General features: G+C 40.7%; 1 protein-coding gene across 3 annotated transcripts in view; it reads left to right on the top strand.

Moving 5' to 3' along the window:
* Positions 1-19,215, top strand: part of ece2b (endothelin converting enzyme 2b) — a 47,518-nt gene extending 28,303 nt beyond the window's left edge. The window contains exons 1-18 of one of the 3 annotated variants that reach the window (XM_039765339.1): positions 1,657-1,747; positions 2,897-3,041; positions 3,232-3,447; positions 4,683-4,807; positions 4,978-5,130; positions 8,683-8,748; positions 9,505-9,693; positions 10,372-10,514; positions 10,662-10,776; positions 11,632-11,742; positions 11,872-11,970; positions 12,804-12,881; positions 13,138-13,241; positions 15,630-15,740; positions 15,820-15,887; positions 16,303-16,493; positions 16,582-16,677; positions 16,896-19,215. In XM_039765339.1, coding sequence (XP_039621273.1) covers positions 2,960-3,041; positions 3,232-3,447; positions 4,683-4,807; positions 4,978-5,130; positions 8,683-8,748; positions 9,505-9,693; positions 10,372-10,514; positions 10,662-10,776; positions 11,632-11,742; positions 11,872-11,970; positions 12,804-12,881; positions 13,138-13,241; positions 15,630-15,740; positions 15,820-15,887; positions 16,303-16,493; positions 16,582-16,677; positions 16,896-17,072 — 2,124 coding nt within the window. In that variant the 5' untranslated portion in view covers positions 1,657-1,747; positions 2,897-2,959 and the 3' untranslated portion in view covers positions 17,073-19,215. Of the gene's footprint in view, positions 1-1,656; positions 1,748-2,509; positions 2,608-2,896; positions 3,042-3,231; positions 3,448-4,682; positions 4,808-4,977; positions 5,131-8,682; positions 8,749-9,504; positions 9,694-10,371; positions 10,515-10,661; positions 10,777-11,631; positions 11,743-11,871; positions 11,971-12,803; positions 12,882-13,137; positions 13,242-15,629; positions 15,741-15,819; positions 15,888-16,302; positions 16,494-16,581; positions 16,678-16,895 lie in introns of those variants that run through there. The other 2 variants (XM_039765331.1, XM_039765323.1) reach the window with 2 other exon arrangements.
* Positions 19,216-22,308: the final 3,093 nt, after the last annotated feature.

Raw genomic sequence — 22,308 nt, 5'->3', positions numbered from 1 at the left:
CAAAACTGCATATTGGAATATGTGAGATCAGAAAATGAATGAATTTCATTCATTACCATTGTTTGGCCTATACAATATCTTGTGATAATGCTCACTATTAAAGGCACAATTCAATTTATTAGTTAATTTTTAATTAGAGAGTGGCATCCTTGGTCTACAGCAGGGGTCCTCAATCACAGTCCTGGAGGGCCGCAGTGGCTGCTGGTTTTTGTTCTGACCCAGTTGCTTAATTAGAATGCAATTCTTGCCAATAATTTAATTTCATGGCTTGTTAGAGATTTTAACTCTGCTATGTCAAGTATTTCTCATATCCTAGATTTTCTTTCCCTTTCTATCATGCAAATGATTTGAAGGCTAAAATGGATGAGTAATTCCCAGTCCTTCACTTTTTTCTCTTCACTTTCCTCCCAAGTATTTAATTAAACCCAATAGTGCATGATAAATACACTCAGGTGTAAATGGTAACACGCTAAATGGAGAAATGCTGGTCTCTTTTGTCATTTGCATGTTGCTGCTAATTAGGAGCAATTCAAAACCGAGAATATAGCTGTTTAAGATTAAAGTAAGCAATAAGAGTTTAAAATCTTAACAAGCAATGCAACTAAAGTGAAGCAGAATTGTTACTTGAGCAGTAAGTGCTACTTATTAGAAAACTGGGTTGGATCAAAAACCTGCAGCCACTGCGGACCTCCAGGACTGTGATTGAGGACCCCTGGTCTACAGAATTAGATTCATTCAAGTGTCCCCTACCATGGTTTGTAACTTTCAATATAGTATCCTCTTCAGTAGGAATGCCAAGAGTTAATCAAATTACTGTATAGCACAGGGGTGGCCAGTTCCAATCCTGGAGATTCACAGTGTGGCTACAGGTTTTCATTCTAACTGTTTTCCTAATTAGTGAATAGTTTTTTCTACTAATTAACTTCATTTAATTTTCTATTTAAGACTCAGTAAGACTTTGCTTTTAAATCAGGGCTAAGCAACGGTGGTCCTGGAGGGCCACAGTGGCTGCAGGTTTTTCGTTCAGGCCCATTTGCTTCATGAGAAATCATTCAATGCTGATGAAGCACTTATTGCTCAAGTGAGATTTTTCTGCTTCATTTTACTTGTCTAGCTTGCTAAGATTTCAAATCCTTAATTTCTTATTTTACTCTTAAACAGCTGTATAATTCATTGTTTTAACTGCTCCTTATTAGCAATAACCTGCAAATGACCAGCAGTTCTCCATCTAGCTTGTCTCCATTTGCACCTGTGCATTCACCATTCAGTTTGGTTTAATTAAGTACTTAGAAGGAAACTTATGAAAATGACTCCTCTGTTTTTGGCTTCAAATCACTTGGATGATACATGTATCATTAGAAAGAAGAGAAATCTATGATTTAAGAATGAACTGAAATGGTAGAGGTGAAAAAAAAAATAAGCCATTAAATTAAATAAGATCTCTTATTAGTGAGGATTGGCTTCTAATTAAGCAACTGGGTTGGAACAAAAACCTACAGCTGCTATGGCCCTCCAGAATCAGACGTTGGCCACCCCGGTATAGCGCCTGCTTCATTAGAGTCAGTGAGTAAGCTTCACCGCTTCAGAGAACTTGATTAAAATCCTAGCCTGATCAATGCCTGGAGTTCTCTCTGTGTCTGGATGAGTTTCTACTCCATTTTTCAAGCTACTTCTTAAACACGTTAGGTTAATTGCCTGCTCTTGCTCTTAATTGGCTCAGCAGATGTGTGCTTGAATGTGAACCAAGGTTAGCTCTACTTTGAATTCAATGGTACCCGGACCATTATAGACCAAAACTCAAATAAGTGGTTTTGAAAAGGAATGAATGATGGAAAGAATAGTCTCTAATACAGGGGTTCTCAACATCGGTCCTGGGGACCCCCGGTCGCTGCAGGTTTTTGTTCCAACCAGCTTGTGTTTTTATTTGAACTCCTGGGCTAATTAAGTGAACTGATATTTCCCAAGTTCTGTGTTTAAGGAACAATATATTAATTAGAAAATGAAGTTTGCTAAAAAAAAAAAAAAATATTAATGTACCAAGCAGTTATATAGGAATAATGTATTTTTTTTCTTTTTAACAGTATTTTCATCTTGATTTTCATTCTACTTTTCTAGGTGTTCTAATTGTTTAATTAATCCATTATTTACTAACCTTTAATTATTCAGTGTTGTTTGCTTGGGTGTCTGCTCTGCTCGTTTTAAGTTGTCATTATTAAGATACAATGAAGGGGGAAAAACTGCACAGAGAAAGGGCAAAGTATAATGAAATCAACAAAAGAGTTAAGCATTGAAATCTAGAGCAAAAGCAGAAATATTTATAAATATAAATGATTAGGAATCTGGTTGGAACAAAAACCTGCAGCCACAGGGGGTTCCCAGGACCGACGTTGAGAACCCCTGCTCTAATAGAACCCAAGTAAGGAATAGCTTTGGAGGTAGCCATCTTAAATAGGTGTAAGACTTCCTGAAGTGATTGATACCATGATGGCTGTTAGCACTGAATGGAAGCACAAGGAGGCAAGCCCAAGCTTATAAAGCTATGGGGGTAGGGCTTGCATGCCTGAGGGGTATAGGGTTAGGTTTTATTTGTTTGTCATGGCTTTTATGGTAAGTCTATGTCTTTTTCCTTTTAAAAGGTGTGTATGTGTTTATTTTCTCAAAAGTACATTAATATATCTGATATTTTAATTTTAAGATAGACCTGCTTGAATAAGAAGAATGCAAGTTTTTGACTAACAAATAAGTGTTTGGCAAGGATCAATAGAAGGGCATCTAAATGTTCACAGCTTCTTCAGTTAGGATTTTGGTAGCCAGTTTGTAGAAGCGAAGAAATGTCCATAGTCCAGTTGTGGTTTCTTGGAAGAAAACTGAAACTAATCTCTTATTTTGCTTTTAGGTTGGTTTCAATAAAGGAGGGGTGCATTTTCTGGGACCTGTGGGTCGGAGGACTCAGCTGGAGATGTTGCTTTCAGGCATGCTTCTTTTCACAGTTTTGGTCTTGCTTGGCTGTGTGATATCACTGGGAATCAGTTACAGCAGAGGTGAGCTTGGGTAAAATAAAGCTGTGGTTAGAACGAGTCTTACCAGAGCTGCCTGATGTTGGCTGGCACAGAGAGGAATAGTACTGCTTGACAAAGAGGCTACTGAAGAAGTGGAAGTGAATTATCTCCTCACTGCCCTAAATGACCCTTATTTTGTGTGTGACTGAGTTTATTTCCTGATTTACAACAGATCCTGCCCATTCACTGTGCCTGACTGAAGCCTGCATCACTGTGTCCAGCAAAATCATTGAGGCTCTGGACCGCAGTGTGAATCCCTGTGAGGATTTCTACCAGTATGCCTGTGGAGGATGGATGAGGAAAAACCCGCTTCCTGATGGACGTTCTCGATGGAGTACCTTCAACAGTATCTGGGACCAAAATCAGGCCATTCTTAAACACCTGCTTGGTGAGTGAATTTCTTAAAACAAAGTCTTCAATGGCAAATAATGGAACATCTTTTGATCTGTGATTTTATGAAATCATTGCTTACGCATCTTGCAAAAATCCTATGCCAGGCTTGTAAATCCACAGGTTTTTAAGGTCTGGCAGGCTACAATGACAAGTTTGTAAAAGTATAGTTTGAGCATGGCAGGACTGGAGTTAAAATTTGGAAAAGTGCAGGTTACTGAGACCTTGCTTCCAGCTTGTAAGACTCAGTTATGGAGACCTGCAAGGGTAAAACTTAGTAGAACTGAAGCTTATGAGTATAAGGTTTAACTTAATCGAACTGAAGGTCCATGAGATCTAACAGAGTCAGATTCTCCAAAACTTCTAGATATTCTGGATCACATTTTGTTCAATCTTTAGGTTTTATAGAACTGCAGGTTACAAAGATCTGGTAGGATCAGGCTTCGGTAGGACAGGATCAAACTTGCAACAGATTGACCCTGCTAGGTTTTAGTGTCCTGCAGCTTTAACTGTTGGTAAAATACATGGACATACCAGTATTTTACCAAAGATCCAGTTCTATATAGAGATTAGGTTACTGAAATTTGACATTACATTTCTGAACTTGTGTACCAAGATGGATCCATTTAATTGAACATGCACAAAAAAGATATATAACCACATCCGACTCAGAACCTGCAAAGCTGCTGGTTAATTTCTTCTGGTTGGACCAAAATGTAAGAAACATAACTTAAGACGCAAGATATCCTGTTAGAGGATACATTCTAGCTAAATTGCATAATGCTGAATCCAGTAGGTAAAGCTGGAGTTTTGTGATGTCTACTATGAATTACAGATGGAGAGAAAATGTAATCAAAATCTGCAATGATGATTTAGTGCTTTGAGTATTCAAAAGTGCTATATAAATGTAATGTATTATATATGACCCACACCTGCATCCACATACTGGGTGCATCTCCTTGTACAGAACCTGTGGCTCTGCAACTTCACTAATTGTGCTGCTCAATACATGCTGCTGTTCCTATGGTTTGGAGGTTGCATAGTTAAACTTCTCTATACTGTCTCGCTTGCCATGGAGCTCAGGGTAGGTGGGTTTTGAAAGGTGTAACATATGCTTGGTATTGGTGGGACCTATTTTCATGAATTTGAAATAATACAGTGCAGTAGGCATGAGCAGTCACTGAGAAAACCATAAAGGGAAAGAGGAGTTAATATCGGATTGTCCCCCTGTAGAGAACACCACATTCAACTCCAGCAGTGAAGCAGAGAGGAAGGCACAGCGGTACTACCTGTCCTGTCTTAATGAGGTCAAGATAGAGGAACTGGGAGCCCAGCCCCTGATCGACCTCATCAATAGGGTAAGTCTGGCATCTGAGTTGGACCATCAGTTTCACAGATTCCTCTGCCAGTCTGATCAAGAAAGGATGTTGACCTGTGCAATTACACTGCCCAAGGAAAAGAATTCCTCTTTCATTTTGACGATGTGGTTAAAATAATGCTAAACATTTCCCTTTCTCCATTATCACAGATAGGTGGCTGGAACATCAGTGGACCCTGGGATAAAGAGAAGGATACATTTATGGAGGTCCTGAAGACCGTCTCGGGACCTTACAGGGCCTCCCCTTTTTTCACCATCTATGTGAGCGTGGATCCAAAGAACTCAAATAGTAATGTTATCCAGGTGAGATGTCTTGGACCCCGTTCTCTTGTCCTTCCAACTAAGGCACAAGAGTCCATCCACTGCGGATTTTCTACTAATCTCTTTGCTTTTCTGTGTGTGATAGAGAGCGAGATATCTCTATCTATGAAAAGCAAAGAGATTAGTAGAAAATCTGCAGTATAAATAACCATAATATATAAAATATGGGCTCTGCCTCCGAGAAAACAGAAAACTCACTTTGCCACTAATAGCACAAGCAGGGCCAGCACGTCAGCAAACCAAAACCTTGGAAGTAAGACCAAGTTGGTATCCCTTTTACTTTTCCTCCCAGTGCTAAATCGGAAGCGATGCGAACATGTCTGCAAAACAAATCCTCCTAGAAGAGAGATGCCCAGAGAAGTTTGCAGAGTATTACCTGACATCTGTACATTTCAGGGTTTTTTTATTTGAATTTTGCCCCCATGATGATTTTGATAGTTTCTAGGACCCTGGGCTTTTTACAGCACAGGCTTACACTGTATGTGTGTATGTATACAATCAATTCTTGACACATTCTGGGTTTATATAGATAGGGCGAGATAAAAAGGAGTTGGGCATGGGTTCATTTTTGAAGGGTTTGGGTCTGTAGAAATGCATCTGTCAGATAAAAATTAAGATTAAAAGGCCTACAGCTATATATAGATCCTAGACTGGGGCATTCCAAGAGGTTTTGTTTGGAAAAGTGTAGGTAATTTAAAATTTTCTTCAGAAATATGTAGCTGTACAGATCATATTACCCTATGTACAAATGAATACACCAGAGTAAAATTATTAAGAAACTTCTAACTTGAGAGTCCTAGCGAGACCTTATCTGTATGTCTGTGTGTTGCCATTAGTATAAAGGATTCCCAGTAGTGTTTCTTGTGACACTTTTGCTGAATAATTGGCTGAAAGTTCTCTGTGTTAGTGTGTCAGGGAAAGGATGTGCAGCATTGTTCATAATGGCACGTAATTTTCTTTTAATTCTCTCCTTTGCTGTGACCTCCAGGGGGTCCAGAGTGTGTTCCTTACCTGCAAATGCCTTGTTAATTAGCTTGATGATTCTACGGACCTCTCTTGAAGTGATGCTACCAGACCAGCACACTGCAGTGCAGAAAATCGCACTATCCATCGTAGAGTTGTAGAGGATGTGCATGGTGTGACTACCACTTGAATGGAATCCTAAAAAAAGTCTGATCTGTCCTTTTTACGGGAAAGAAAAAAAAAAAAATCTACAGTGTCATGAAATCGGTCCAATCTGTTACTGTTTTGAATGTACTTGTAGGACTGCACCACCTCTGCATCCACTCCCTGAATAGTGACCTTGGTTTTGCTGATGTTAAGTTGCAGGCAATTCTTTCTGCACCAACAAAGTTCTCTACCTCATTCCAATTATACTTTTTCTTGCCTCCCTTTAGTCACATGCCCAATAAGTGCAGAATCATCTGAGAATTTCTTCAAGTGATATGGCCTGATATTTATACTCTGAGTTGTACAGAGTAAAGGAAAAAGGTGACAGGACTGTTCCTTGTGGTGCTGCAGTGTTGCTCACTTCCATATTGAAGGCATAGTCCATCTCTCAAACAGTGGTCTCCCTAACAGATCGTTCATTATCCAAGACACAATTGGCTCATCCACCTGCATATCTTTGAGTTTACCCCTTAACAGAGATGGTTGGATGGTATTGAAGGCATTCAAAGAAAATTGGGAAATCAAAAAAACATAATCCTAGTGCTGCCAGCTTTGTCCAGCTGAGAATAAATCTTGTGAAGTGGATAGATAATTGTATCCTCCAGTCTGTGTGATACTGCAGTGGGTCCAGGTAGCCTACCACAAGTGGAAGCATATACTGTAGTCCAGGAACAGCCTCTCAAATGTCTTCATGATGTGAGGCATAAGAGCCACTGGTCTGTAGTCCTTGGGTGAAGAGGTGCCTGCTTTCTTTAGAACAGGAACAAAGTAAAATGTTTTCCACAGCAGCTGCACTTTCTGGAACCTTAAGGCCTGATGAACAGGTGACAGAGGATACCACAAAGTTGGTCTACACAGGCCTTAAGAACTTGAGAACTGATTCCATCTGGTCCATCAGCTTTTGCTCTGTGTAGCTTCCTTGGTTGTCTCCTCACTTGGGCTTCAGTTATGGACAGTCTATACCCATAGTCGGAGGTGGATGCCTCATTGGCCGTTCCAATTGACATGGTAGGAGTTGTTCATATAGTAGAAATGGTGTGGGAGGACTGGTCATTGGTAGAATGTAACGATGGGAGGAAAAAAACTATTTAAAAAAAAAAAAAATGGTTTAGTGCATCAGGTTTGTCCACATCCCCTTCTAGCACCGGATTCCTGCATTGCTTGAGTCCAGTAATTCTGCATAGTTCTTTGCAGATATCCTTCATGGTGTTCTGGTTGAGTTTGTTTTCTGTTTTATCCTAGTAAGCTTACCTTCCTTCCCTCAGTTTTTTCTTCAGCCCCTTGTGTGTTGTTCAGAGCGTTTTTGTCATTGCATTTCAATGCTTTATTTTTTCTCATTCAGGAGATGTTGTTTTACCTCTTTTGTATCCAGGGCTGCATGTTTGTTTGGAAAGTAATGCACTTTGAGGGTACCACCCAAAAATTAACAATATGTTTTTTTGGAAATTGTCATTCGGAGCCATTTCAGTCACCACGCTCCACTTCCTCACTTTCTGGTGGTAACAGGTTGCTGTAAAATAACAGGCTTTTAACTAAGAATAAGATGATTCTGGTGGTTGTCAGATCTGCCCAAAGATACCAAAATTTACACTTTAAAGGCATCTATGTAATATTTAAATATGGCCGGTCCAGCTTGTTTCCTCAAGTGGAACGTGACACAGTGAAGGACAAAATCCAGCAGTGAAGAATAGGGGTTGATATTATGGAGGATGGTAATCAAGAATTGAGCATAAAACCAGAATATGTATAACAAATGATTATTACACACTTTTCAAATAAAGAAAAACGTCCAGAAAATGACAAGTGATCAAAAAATATCAGCAAAGCTAACCGTCCTTCCTGTCGTAAGTAATCTGCAGCCACTTTGCACAAAACAAAAAGTTCAAGTTAGAAAGGTATAAAATGCATGTGTTCCCATTAAGCTATGTGAACCTCAGTTACTGCAGTGTCATCACAACATTGTGTGAAATGAAGCCATAGAGAATGATGCAAGGTTTTGGCTGTAAAAGGAAGGAACAAAATGATTGAGCTGAGTAATAAGCTTCACTGGTGAGTTTTGTGTCCATTATGAGCTTCATACCCTCCTAGGGGTAACGGAGCTAGTAAGAGATGCCACCACCCCTTTTTTTTTTTTTTTTAAAAAGAATGTTGTTATTTTAGAGTATATCCTTGAGAGTAGTGCCCAAGAGAGACACATTACTAAATTAGTGCCATTTAGAAGGGGAAAGGGCATTCTGGAGATAAGATCTGCTCTATGGATCCTATCTGTGGCTGCCAATGAGGTGTAAACAGGAAAAGAAGGCTTATGAAGATGGACAGGTTGGGTATGGCAACCTAATCCTGTTCTCCTCTCTGCCCTTTTAGGTTGATCAATCCGGATTGTTCCTTCCTTCTAGGGATTATTACCTCAACAAGACAGCCAATGAAAAGGTGAGTAGTTGATATAAATGGAGTAACTCAATGAAGGATAATGGCAAGCCTAAAGAAAACGTCACAAGGAGATGCCGTCCAGAAATCTAAAAGTCCAAAAACAAGCAGCTGTCTTTAGCTAGAAATGCAGAAAAAACTAAACAATCTAATCCAAAACACTAACCAAAAAATTTAAGTTGAAAAAGCATGCAAAAGTTGCAACTTCAAAAAATAATTTGAATCCATTACTAGTGTGCCATAATTCTGTCAGAACCCCCTAAAACTTGGATGCAGTAACAGGTTGCCCCCATGTTAGGTTGGCATTACGACATTTTGTATTTCCCAAAAACCGTATCAGTTTGTTGAGGAGACATGCAAGTAAGAATTTCATTGTTGTATGTACAATTGACAATATAGTCCTAATGACTGGAATGTGGTCTTCCATGTGATGACCCCTGTTTTTAAGTTGACAGAGTCCAATACCAGTTTTAAATTAATAATTTCAGTACATATATGGGAACATTCTTTCCATATACAGTATACTCTTTTAAGGGTAAAGTAAATTTTAATGAGACATTGGCAATTGTGCTGTGCACAGTTTTCTTTAAATGAGTAGTGATACTTGGTTTGTTACACGTTTCCTGAGCTAGTAGCATGCTGTAGAATCTAGCCTTCCTATTTTCTCCTGTTGCCTTTACCTGATGTTTCCTGAAGAAACTGAGAGATACAATGCTTTGCTATACCTGCATTACCAGCCTCTGACCCTCCTGACTACAGGTCCTGACTGCATACCTTGACTACATGGTGGAATTGGGTACTCTTCTGGGAGGAGACCGTAACAGTACTCGTTGGCAGATGAAGCAGATCCTGGATTTTGAGACAACATTGGCCAACATCACTGTGCCTCAGGATGAGCGTCGAGATGAGGAGAAGATCTACCATAAGATTACCATCGCAGAGTTACAGGTACACCTCGGGCAAAAGTGGATGCTCCAATCCTGTGCTTTGGATATTCGCTTTCCTGACCCAACTTTGTGCAGTGGTAATTTGGAATGGAGGTCCAAGGCTAAGACCAACATCACACTTAGATGTGTGTGGAGTTTTGGGCCATTGGCTTCTAAAAGAACAAATATTACAGTTTGCATGAAGATCTCTGATCTTTGTGTCTTCTATTTGTCCTATTCTCCTTTGCAGCATCTTTTCTATCCTCCTTTCTTGTCAATTCTTAGCCCTTTATCTTTTCCCTTCTACTTCCTTTTCCTATCCGTTCTGTTTTCTTTCAGTATCATCAAGCTAATGAGTCCTGTGTTGTGCATAGTTCTCTTATACTATTCTGTCTCCAGCTTTTTTCCTATTCTACATCAGAGAGTACTTTTTAAATTTTTTTTTTCTATTGCTTTATTCACTGCATTGTACTTATTTCTAGATGCTGTGCATTGGATTCAATCCTCCTCCTCCTCCTCCTCTCCTCTCGGGCCCCTGTGGCCTTCCTTGAACTGTGTGGGTTGTGTCCCCCCTTCACTGTGCTCTCTGTCCTGTCTTACCCCATATTTTTTTTTGTCTCTGTTCAGTTTCTCCACCATTTTGTTTATCCTTTTATCCACATTAAGTGTCTATCCATTCATCCTTTTGGTTATACTGCAGATGCTCGCCCCTTCCGTGGAATGGCTGGACTACCTGTCGTCTGCACTCTCCCCACTGGACCTAAATGATACAGAGCTTGTGGTTGTCTATGCCAAGGAGTACCTCCAGCAGGTTTCTGAGTTAATTAACAAAACAGACAAAAGGTAGGAATGGCCTTTATAAGTAGTGATGATATATCCTCCTATTGTTTAAAAATTTGCTCTAAACTACCAATTTTGTATCCTGTATCCTCTGTTTCATGCTGATAGGAGTTATTTGGCTGATTTGACCACTTCTGTGTTCTTTTCCAGTCTGTTAAATAACTACATCATATGGAACCTGGTACAGAAGACTGCTTCCAGTCTGGACCAGCGCTTTGAGAATGCTCAGGATAAGCTTCTTGAGTGTCTCTATGGCACCAAGAAGGTGTGTATGTCTGCCTGCCTGTGGGGGGAATGATCGGAAATCTACACTGCTCTTGTGAAGATATAAAAGTAAAATTATAGCTTTGTATTTAGGCTTAGCCCTTCAAAATTCAGGTTTTTGCTACATTGCAGTCATTTCTAATCCATGTAATCTCCTTCTTAAAAAGCAATCAGATTCTGTGTGGAGCAGAGAAACAACAAAAATCATGCATGTCCAGTGCAATGACATCTGTCGGGGCACTCATCAGCATTCTAGGCTAGTACCAGGATAATATGTCAACCCCACATAATCCAATTCAGGGCCGCAGGAGAACCAAGAATTTTTGCACAATTGTAAATCTGAATGAAAATGAAAATTGAAGAGGGCAAACAGTATCCAGTAAGAAAACTGATTTGGAAGTATGTTTGAGCCCAGATCATTCTGTTTCCCACAGTACTTCTCTGACACAGTTCTTGTCAGGAATGATCAAGGTGAACTTGAAGAACTACAAATGTAAAAACTCCCCTGCAGCCATTTCCAGTAAAGGACCCCTTCAATTGTGAACATGGGGGCCATTGTAGGTTTTTGTTGCTGTAGTCTAGTTTATAACCGCACCACCACAAGTCTTTTTTTTTTTTTTTTAAATAGTGAAAACAAACTGCAATAAATATAGCAGAAGACATATAAAATGATCAGTGTAATAAAAGTAAAAAATTAACATGTGCATCTGACAAACTGGGGCAGTGTGCGCATATACCAGACATATTGTAAATAGCAGATATCATCAGTAATGTGTATAACTGTTTCTCCCAGACTCCTAATCAGTGGCTAATTTTGCAACTGTTTTCAATTTATGGTTGGTTACTCTTTCCACAGTCTTGCATGCCCCGTTGGCAGACCTGCATTGGGAACACGGATGACACATTAGGCTTTGCCCTGGGTGCTCTGTTTGTTAAAGCCACATTTGATAAACACAGCAAGGAGATTGTAAGTAACCACTAGAACTTGGCTAATATAGTAGTAATTTGGTGGGAATTTGGCACTTGGTTTGTTGACTGTCCTTTCTGACTCTCTTTCTTTTTGCTTTTCTGCTTATTCTATATTTCTCATTGGCAGGCAGAAGGAATGATAAATGAAATTAGGACGGCCTTCAAAGAAGGACTGGATGAGCTCAGCTGGATGGACAACCAGACTCGACTTGCTGCAAAGGAGAAAGTAGGTAGAGTTTTGAGGTTGAAAGCCCCATCAGTTTGACTACCTTTTTATATTGGAACTCCGTCTTTTCATGCTCCACTTTTGAAAGTGGTACTTAACCACCAGTGGTATTGCTAAGACACCTCCTTGGTGAGGATAACCTGTTTCCTCGCGTAATTAGCCCACAATGATTTTTATTTTTTTGGATCACCCTAACATTTTCGTAGGTGAAATTATTTGTAAGGGAAAATTTAATTCACTTGAACCAAGCAGGATTTGATAACCTGAGTAGCCTCGCTGCATCTAGATTGTGGTGATAGTATGTTTAACTGTGTCAGTCACTGTTAGAAATAGTATTTACTCTCCCTGAATCTGTCTTTTAGCCTAATTGATTTTCTTAGCATGCCATTATTACTTGAGAATTCTGTCTCGCTGGATCAGTTGCCAATGATAATTTGCCTTGCTGGTTCAGCCGTCAATGGCATGCTGCCTCCCTGGATGAGTCACTTTGTATAAAAGAAAAAAAATCTTGCCTCAGTAGATGACAGAAATTTTCAGCTAGCTGTCTACTTCATTAGCTAGTTAGAATCATATTGCGTCCAAAAATGGTCTAAGTGCTTTACCCACCAATATAGCCTGTGTACTGTTAAATGGAGTGTGCACTATGCATTGTCTTAATTCAGGTAGCTCCCAGTTATAAGATCAATCTGCCATCTGACAGCATCTGTCAACAGGGAGAATTCTGTTCTCTTTTCCAAAATTGAGATTGTCATGTTAGTGTTCTAATTGATCTCACACAAGGGACCTACTTATTGGCTGCAGGAACTGACCTCTCTGGTTTTCCTTCTCTCCAGGCAGATGCAATCTATGACATGATAGGATTTCCGGATTTCATCCTAGACATTAAGGAACTAGATGATGTCTATGATGGGGTGAGCATTTACACTGGCACATGTAAACAAAACAGAACGTTCAAAGAGGAATTCTTAAAGCATGATGTTTGCTTTGTCATTTAGTTTTTATTCATGTGCTACAGGCACGGATTGAGGGTTTCTGCAGAGTACGGCGGCACAACCTTGAGCATAGGCCAGACTGCTGCTCGTTGTGTTTTTGTGTGACTCCATACCAACCCAACAACAGTACCAACTACATAGTGTCAATGAAGTGATTTGTATCTTCTCTCCCCAGTATGAAGTCTCTGAAGATAACTTCTTCCAGAATACACTCAATTTCTACAACTTTTCAGCCAAAGTAATGGCAGATCAACTGCGCAAACCTCCTAACAAAGACCAGTGAGTTTCTTTTGGATTTCTGACTTTGGATATGTTGTGAAAGCAAGGAGACACAATGCCCAATCATTCCACTGTAGTACAGGATTGATCCGAGTTTTAATATGCCTGGAGACAGCAATACCCATTTCATATGGTTTGTGAGATCGAATGCCCATTTAGAATGTGAAGAAGAGGTTTCAATTTAGGAACCTGAAACCAGTTAAAGTTTATGACAGGATGCTTTTATGAGAGTTTACTTGAGAGTTTGTCCTATACATTGGGGGGTTGGGGGTGAAATGGGCATAAAGGTGTGTGCCAGAACAGTGTGTGTGTGTGTGTGTGTGGAAAGAAAGGGGAAAAAAAGTGGATACATGTGTGCAATAATGCTTTGGTGGAAGTAGATGCCAGTGTTAGATGTCAGAACATAGATGTACAGCCCACTGTATGTTTGACTAAATGGAAGTGTGCATGAGTGTGCTATGTGAGATTAGAGAGTGTGTGCAGGGTGTGAGGTGGTGCCGGAGGTCAACTTTATGATGCTGGGTATGAAGTGGAGTCTGCGCATGTGTAAACTGACGTACAGTATACTGGTCACTGGGTTATTCATTCATTTCCTGCAGTACAAGGTTTGACAGAACTGTGGCCTCATTTATAAAACTTCAAGTGATTGAGAGCATGGAAATACGCATACACAGCAAAATTTCATAAAACCGGGCATACATACATTTTTACGCAATTTACCCTTTATAAACCAGAATGCCTTGTAAAGCTACATTCGTAAGTGCGCATGGTTCCTCCCAGAAACAACCATATATGTACCTTGCTAATCACCCTCCTACATTTGCATACGCCATGCCGCAGAACTTCCTTGGCTGGTAGTGCAGCCTCATGACGCATCCAGTAGTGTGAGACTGAAAAAGAACCTTTATTTGGTGACCTTGGCGCGGTTGTGTGCAACAAATACATTGAATGGCAACATGTTGCTGCTGCAAATGCACCAAGCCTGAAAAAAAAAAATTCTAGCTCTGGCAACGAAGCAGGTCACTAGTCACCAGTAAAGTGTGGAGGAGGAAAAACCCACTCTTTCGTGCTGTGAATGGCATCAGTAATTGGAGATGCCTTTTTATGCAGTATCTCCCTGCAGCTCTGAATTTGTGTGAAATTAATGGTTTGGTGGAAGCAGGTGCAAGTGCTCTATGTCCGAACATAGACATAGTGCCTACTGTGTGTTTTGAATGAATGAGTGTGTGCGCTAGTGAGTGTATGAATTTAAATTCACCATTTATACAAACACTGATTTACAATCCTGGAAGTTACAGGTGTGGACACATTCCCATAATTACCCTTAATTTGAACCTGTGTGTGTGTGTGTGTGTGTGTGTATTATCAGCCCCAACATTCAAGGGTGTAAACTTTAGATCAGACCCATTTGGGTAATTTCAGTTATTATAAATTTAAAAATGGCACACATGATTATGTGATAAATTGATTTGCCTGCGCAAGAGCTTTCTGCATGATTACTTGTATTGTCCAAACAATGGATAATAATTCACAAATTCTAACAAGTGTTTGTAAACTTATGAGCACAACTGTATAAAGGAACTTGGCATGGCATGTGATACATGTACAGTTTTAGAATTTCACAGCCAACCATAGACAATTTTACTGTGGAATCCTGTGCAAGGGTTTATACACGCGGCCCCTGCTCTCTTCCTCCAACCACTTGAGCCTTGCATCCAAACAACACACTAACTCCTATTGAGATCACTGTCCGTGTTGGAGCTGTCTTAGAGACGCAAAGAGAGAATGCCTTGTAGCAGCTAATGGCCTGCATAACCTTATGAGTTCAAGTAGCTTCTCAACTGTCTGAGGGGAAAAAAAAAATGTGATCCCAACCTTTCTGGTCCAGGATCATCATCTGTCACCCCTTTTAAAGAACTGCATTCATGGCTGACCTCCCACATTTCCCCACCTTTCGAAAGGCAACTTTTACTTTAGTCCAGTTTGTTATTAATTATGGCACTAATTCTTGTTGCTTAGACCCAGATGCTGCCCCCAACTGTCTAGATATTATTTTAGACTTTTGTTAACCCGTATAGCTTTATTTAACTACCCTCCCAAGGATGCAGTCAAGCATGCTGGGGAACACTGGAATGTGGTGAACCTGCCCAAATACTAGTGCAGTTGTCTTTTGCTTTGATTAGAAGTCCTCCTTGAGACATATGGCTGCTAGCATCATTATTGTGATGCCTTTGTTCCTAGCAACCACTTCCTAAACAGGCACTACTTCCCATCCCTCAAAAATGGGACAGGCCACTCCCTGACTTGGTACAGCTGAGCACATAGATGCCCTCAACCATGCTCACTTCTTACGTGACCATGAAATGCATTTTCTTGTTCATTCTTTAGGTGGAGCATGACACCGCCAACAGTCAATGCTTACTACATGCCTACCAAGAATGGCATTGTATTTCCAGCAGGCATCCTACAAGCTCCATTTTATGCCCGTGATCACCCAAAGTAAGTTCAATTCTCTAAATATTTCTGTCATAGACCTGATCTCAAATGTCACTTGCTGATGCCTTTTCCTCCTTTTCAGGGCCCTCAACTTTGGTGGCATAGGAGTTGTGATGGGACATGAGCTAACTCATGCCTTTGATGACCAAGGTCAGTATTGGGCATTACCACTTTTACAAAATAAGGGCTATGGCAACCAGGGAGGTTTTAATTGAGATTCATGAAGTTAACAGAGTTCAGTTAGAGATCAGTCTATATGATAATTAAGAACTAGGTTACTGTACTCGCAGGTTAAGAAATACTAAACTTTTTTTACTCTAGGTGAAAAGGTGTGACCCCCATGCTGGATACGAGGTTTTTTTTTTTTTTTTTGCTTGTTTTTTTTGGTCAGGGAATTTGCATTAATAAAAGAATCAAGGGACATTTTAGCAGTGTAAAAAATGGCCAGGATTAGATTACCAAGCTAATCTAAATGGTTAGTTTACGGAAATCAAGGATGGCAAAATGGTATTGGAACACTAAGTATGATATCTGACATCCATTTCTGGATTGTCTGTCTTTGCAGGACGCGAGTATGATAAAGATGGCAACCTTCGACCCTGGTGGCACAATTCCTCTGTGGAAGCCTTCAAGAACCGCACAGAGTGCATGGTAGAGCAGTACGGTCAATACACCATCAATGGAGAGCACATTAATGGCAAGCAGACCCTTGGGGAGAACATTGCAGACAATGGGGGGCTTAAAGCTGCCTATCATGTAGGTTTCTCTCCAAGTAACTCATTGTTATGGGGAGCAGTGAGGGCCATTGATCTGTAATAGAACTTCTTTGTTTCAATCCTAACAGGCATATAAGAAATGGCTCAAGAACAATAAGGAGGAAAAGCATCTGCCAGCTGTAGGGTTAACCAATGACCAGCTCTTCTTTGTGGGCTTTGCACAGGTGAGAGTTTAAGGATGGGGTTTAGATGTGAAATTGTTTAGCCATATGCATGTAAAAGACAAGTGCTTGAAGTTCCTGTTCTTTGTGACCCTGGTAGTATCTATTGTTAGCACTGCTTATGCTGGAAGAGGAGAGAAAAGAATGTCCATATTTCAGATTGGCAGGTGGAGGACCTTAACACATACTTGGACATCTCTCATTCTCCTATGATTTTTCAGGTCTGGTGCTCCGTATGGACTCCTGAAAGTGCCCATGAGGGGCTGATGACCGATCCACACAGCCCACCCAAATACCGGGTTATCGGAACCCTTTCTAACTCCAAAGACTTTGCTGAGCACTTTGGCTGCACACTGGGCTCGCCAATGAATCCTGGGAAACGCTGCGAGGTTTGGTAGAGAAGCTGGACTTTGCTGGATATGGGTTAGGGTGAAAGAAGATAAGAGGGACTTTTGGTATAGGGTCCCTTTTTTTTATCTCCTCTCACTCCCTCCAGCTTGGGTTGGATCTTTCAATGGAACATTACTGTGAGGGCAGGTGGTTCTCTTTTGTTCTAATCTGCCCCTAGTGGGTATTGTTTGCTTGCACCTCCCCTTGCCCCTGTTTTGACCTTTTATTTTGTCTGTTCTTGTGTCTAAGTGATGCAACAGCAAGTGTCTTTATTTTTGCTGCTTGGGGTGCAGTCCAGGAGCATGTAGCTCCTGGTTTCCACCTCACTCTACTTCTCATGGTAATAGGTGCTGCCTGGGAGGTTCTGGTTAAAGTGAATAGAGTATTGTGTTTTTTTGGTTTTTTTTGTTTTTTTTTTTTGCTTTTTGCACCTTTGCTAAGGGTCTCGTCATTTCAGATGTTTTTGTGTCTTTAAGGCAACCAATGGTGTGCCTTCTAAGTGCCTGGGTGAAACTTTATTCTCCCGGATTCTAGGTGCAACTGCCAAATCTGCTTTGTTCTGCTCCATCGATGATCTTGCTGTCCTCTGTTTCGGTGGCAGGAGCTGCCTGCCTATCAAATGGCTTCAGGGCAGGGCAGGGCGTCAGATGTAGGGGGGCTCACTGTGACTGATTTCGGGCAGTAGATGGTACTGTTGCTGATAGGTGAAGGACAAGGTGAACTGTGCTTATCTAAAGAAGGGAAAGTGGGAAGCTTAATATGGATAACTTCATTTTTTGAGTGGAAAGTGTGGAGCTCTGACAGCAATGTGCATCATATCTAGAATATCTTTAAAGTGCATCTCTCTCTGCAGCTAGGATGGAAACCCCTCCCCATACTAAAAGCTGTGGTGACCCCACCACCCCATTGGTGTATTCAATTTTTGATTTGTATCCTTCCCATATTTATTAGAAAGACCCTTCCCAACCTTTGTCTCAGGTAATGACTATTATTGAGGCTCAGTCTAGCTAACTTGATTGGGTATTGAAGAAGAGAGCAGCTTAGTTTAGAGCTTTGTCCATCATGCATAGGAAAGAGCTAGGCTGGTCATTTATGGAGCAGTGGGAATGTGACCATCTCAAGGTTCTGTCTCTGTGCTCTTTCACCCAGATTGGCTATTCCCCTGAAGGTTAGAAGGAGACAAACTCCATCCGTTTAGCTTCATCTTACTCTGACCACTAATCAGGAAATTACACCTATCTCCTTAAGTTTTACCTACTAAACCAGAATATAAAGTAGCAAACCATTGGAACTGACACCAATGTGTGTCTGGCCCCATGAGGATATAACAGACTCCATAACACTTTGCTTGGGCTGGAGTGATGCTCCTTTGAAGACATGCTTCCTTGAATCTGTTTCATTCTACTGTATGTGTTACTTCCCCTCGTGTTAATCTTAGTCCCTTTAATATCTAGGGGGAAGGCTTTATCACCCCTTATTACTAACGGGGTGAACATTGGACTAGCTAACTCATACTTGATGGTGTGTAGTTGACCATTGGCCATGCTGAATGATATGCTCGTATGCATGGATACGACAGCCTCCATTAATGCACTGGTACTGCAAATCTCCTGTGTTCCCATTTAGTTTTTAATGAGTTTTTTTTTTCCCCTATTGATCTGTTTTATTTACCTACCACTTTTAAGTTAGGTGTGTAGATTGGGTAATACGTTCCTGAGGGTCTGTATTACTTGATCCCTGTCCCAATCCAACATTCTAATAAGCCGCTGTGATAGAATAGAGCCTAGCTGGGCTCTAGCATTAATTAGCCATGTCCTGATTCACTTACTGCTGAAGACATACACTTTTAGTTATGCTATGTGTCCTTAAATCCTATTATGTTGGATTTATAATCCCATGGGGTAGTGGAAGGAACTCTGCTTTTAAGATCTACATCTCTATAAAGAAAAACTAATATTTTCGGGAACGTGAACACCTCTATCCTAACAGCAGTGACTGGTGATAGTCAAGGTGAGTTCTAGTAGCCGGCTGCAAGCAGAGATGCACTTGCTCTGGATTCGCTTGCAATTTCTGTGGCTTCACGAATAAGTTTGCTTTCAGTCATCATGTACCATTCCGCCTTTTATTTAAGAAATAAACAACTTGAATCAGTTTGGCAGTTGCTTTTCTCTTTGCTTCTTTTAATGTTCTATGTTGCCTTCATTTTGGATCATGTGCTAAATTTGGATCTTTCAGGCTGCTGCAGAAGGGGATAGTCTACAAACACATCTCCCTTCACTCCATAATGTTAGTGACAACTTAGGGCACAGTGGTTACTAAAATAGTGCTTCTGTCAAATGATTTCCACAGTCTTGTTTAGAGGCATCTCATGAGGTGGCCACAAGATTCAGCATCTTAAAATCTGGCAGTCAATCTTTTTTGAAAACAAGAAGCTGTTTTAGAAAAAATGGGGACCTTGGGCAGTGAAAAGTGATTGGACTTGTGAGAGACTCTATTGCTGTGTTGGTCGTCTCACTAACACTTCTGGATTTTTGTGCTAGACATACACCATGCACAGTCCTTTTTAGCCAAGTCCCTAGAAGAGTAAAGGACATCCAGTCTCCTGCCTAGCTGCTCTTGTAATAAATTTTTGTAATTGTAAATAAACAGTTGCTTAATGTGCTCTGCTTCTTTAACTGGTAAACTGGAAACCAGTGCCCATGTTTGTCACACATCTCTGAGTAGGAAAATGGTTCCTCCATGCTCAAAAATCTGAGACTGATGCAAATTTGGTCCTACTCTTAGGAGTAGAAGTAAAAGCATTTTATCCATTTACCCAATACTACTCCTAACTTTACCAGAAGAGCTTATGTGCTTTCCTAAGTCACTAGGAGCTGCTCATCACAGGAAAGGTGGAATGTTTTGGAAATGCTGGACAACAGAAGTGGTGGAAAAAAAGTCGAATCTGCATGGGTTCCAGGCCAAAAGACCACCCAGACCCCACTGTGCATTCTACCTAACATAAATGTTTTAAGTAATTCTTTGGTGTGTGTGTGGTTTGTTTGGTTTTTTTTGGCTTCATCTCAGAGGATTCCACGCAGTAGGTCATATTAAAAGTTGGGGTATCTGCTTTCATTTGGCCATTATAGGGAGTTGCACAGGTGCTGGCAGCAAAGAACGCCTCCACAATGGAACTGGAAAAGAAAAAGAGCAAAGTAAACGTTAAGGATTGCAGATTAGTCGTAAAATGTAGCTTTGGAATAGTGCTGATTTGGGTGTGTCGCAATCAACCATCTCTCAAATTTTGAAAGCCCTCCAGATGCATCAGGTATTTTACAAACTGAACGGTTCCCATAACACTCCACATGATGTAATGTTAAAACAAGCTGCATTCATACAAATCTGCTCACAAATAAAGATCATTTCCCCATGTGAATGAGCATGCGTATGAATCGAAAGCCATAGCACAGTATTAACAAATGAATGTATTGTAGTAACCAGCATGTTACCCTGTAGATGAGCAGGGCAAAACTGGTGATGACGTTGAAATGTTCCAAAGGTACACTAAGCTCTGCATTCCACAAATCCTTGACACCTTCCCATTACACTTTGCGAACCTGGGAAGGTTAAAGAAAGCAGGTGCAGACTACCGGAGCATTGGATAAATACAACCTCGCAGAAGATAAGAAGGGGAGCAATGGAGAGAGACAAAGCACACCACAATGGAAATGATCAGGAATACTGGAAGAGTGAGCACAACGTCTAGCTGGGGCTAGTTTCAATATAACTTACTTTTTCCACTACAGTGGAATTTCTCGATGTCACTTCTCTATTGTCTACGTAACAGCAAGGCATTCTCTCTCGTTGGTGGAATAATTGTACTCAGTGCCGTCCTCTCTCAAATGAATCAGGGGGAGGAAAGAGTTGTGGCCTATAACTCATGGTCACCGGATGGCACTAAGTACAATTATTCCACCACTGAGAAGGAATACCTTGCTGATCAAAGATGGCATTGAGTTCGGCTGACAATTCTGGTGACTCCATTAAGGCTGTGAATATACTTTTTGGTTATTTTTTATCACATTGCTTGAACAGACTACCACTGCTTTGTTAATTTATGATAGGGAAACACTTTTAAACAATGGGAACTAGTTACTCACATATTTCAAGGCAACCTACCTATTGACCTGTTGTGTTCAGGTGAGATTCTCTTTGAAATCCTACGTGATGAGGAGAACAAGAACAAAGGCACTACAAGAGCCAAACCCTGGCAATGGAGAAAGAAACACAGTGGCAAAAATGCGGCATATGCAACAGACTTAGGAATAAACCACATCATCCTCCTCTGCCCAGCATCCTGCTCACAAACATCCAGTCACTCGAAAACAAGATTGATGTCCTCCAAGCCAGGATTAAACTCCAATGAGACATCAGAGAATGCAATAGTCTTTGTTTGACTGAAACATGGCTTTCACCTGTAATACCGGACCGAGCAGTAACCCCTTCTGAATACCTCTCTGTCTTTTGGATAGACAGAACAGCCAAATATGGTAATGTAAAAGGTGGAGGTGTCTTTTTTATGATAAACAATAATTGGTGAGATTCCAGGAACATCTTGACTCTTGCGCACTCCTGCTTTGCTGATCTGGAATGTCTGCCGCTCTTCTGTCACTTCATTACTTGCCATAACAGTTTTCTGCTGTTATTATCACCTCTGTCAATATTAACCCTCTGGTTAACATAGATATTTATCTAACCTCCACAATCAGGCACCTGAATTCCATGTTTATTGTGGTGGAAGACTTTAATAAAGCTATCCTCAGACTTTCACCAGTGTGCCACATATCCAACCAGAGGATGACCATTGTTACAGTCAGTTTAAGTCAGGTCACAAAACACTTTCACAACATGCCTGCCATTTGCCTTCTTCCCAAGTATAAATAATGCATCATGAGAGAGGTTCTGGTGACGAGTGAGATCAAACTCTGGTCCGCCCAATCAGAAGACACGTTTGATGACATGGACTGGGACGTGTTCCAGTTGGGCTCTAAAGATGTCAACTAGTTTGCAAATGTAGCAGTTAGCTCTGTGGCTATGCTAGCGGAGTCCATTGTTCCAAAAACAACAATTCAGTGTTTACCAAATCAGAAATCATGGGTGGACAAAAACATTCTGGACAAGGTCACCTTAGACAGCATCCTAACACAGAGCTGCACATCATGGTTTGGGAATTGCTGAAGTGAGAAGACCAGGATCTGAAACCTG

This window comes from Polypterus senegalus, chromosome 1 (assembly GCF_016835505.1).
Source record: "Polypterus senegalus isolate Bchr_013 chromosome 1, ASM1683550v1, whole genome shotgun sequence".
NCBI classification, from domain to species: Eukaryota; Metazoa; Chordata; class Cladistia; order Polypteriformes; family Polypteridae; genus Polypterus; species Polypterus senegalus.
Note: the sequence above shows the minus strand (reverse complement) of the source record. Positions and strands in the feature narration are given on the sequence as shown.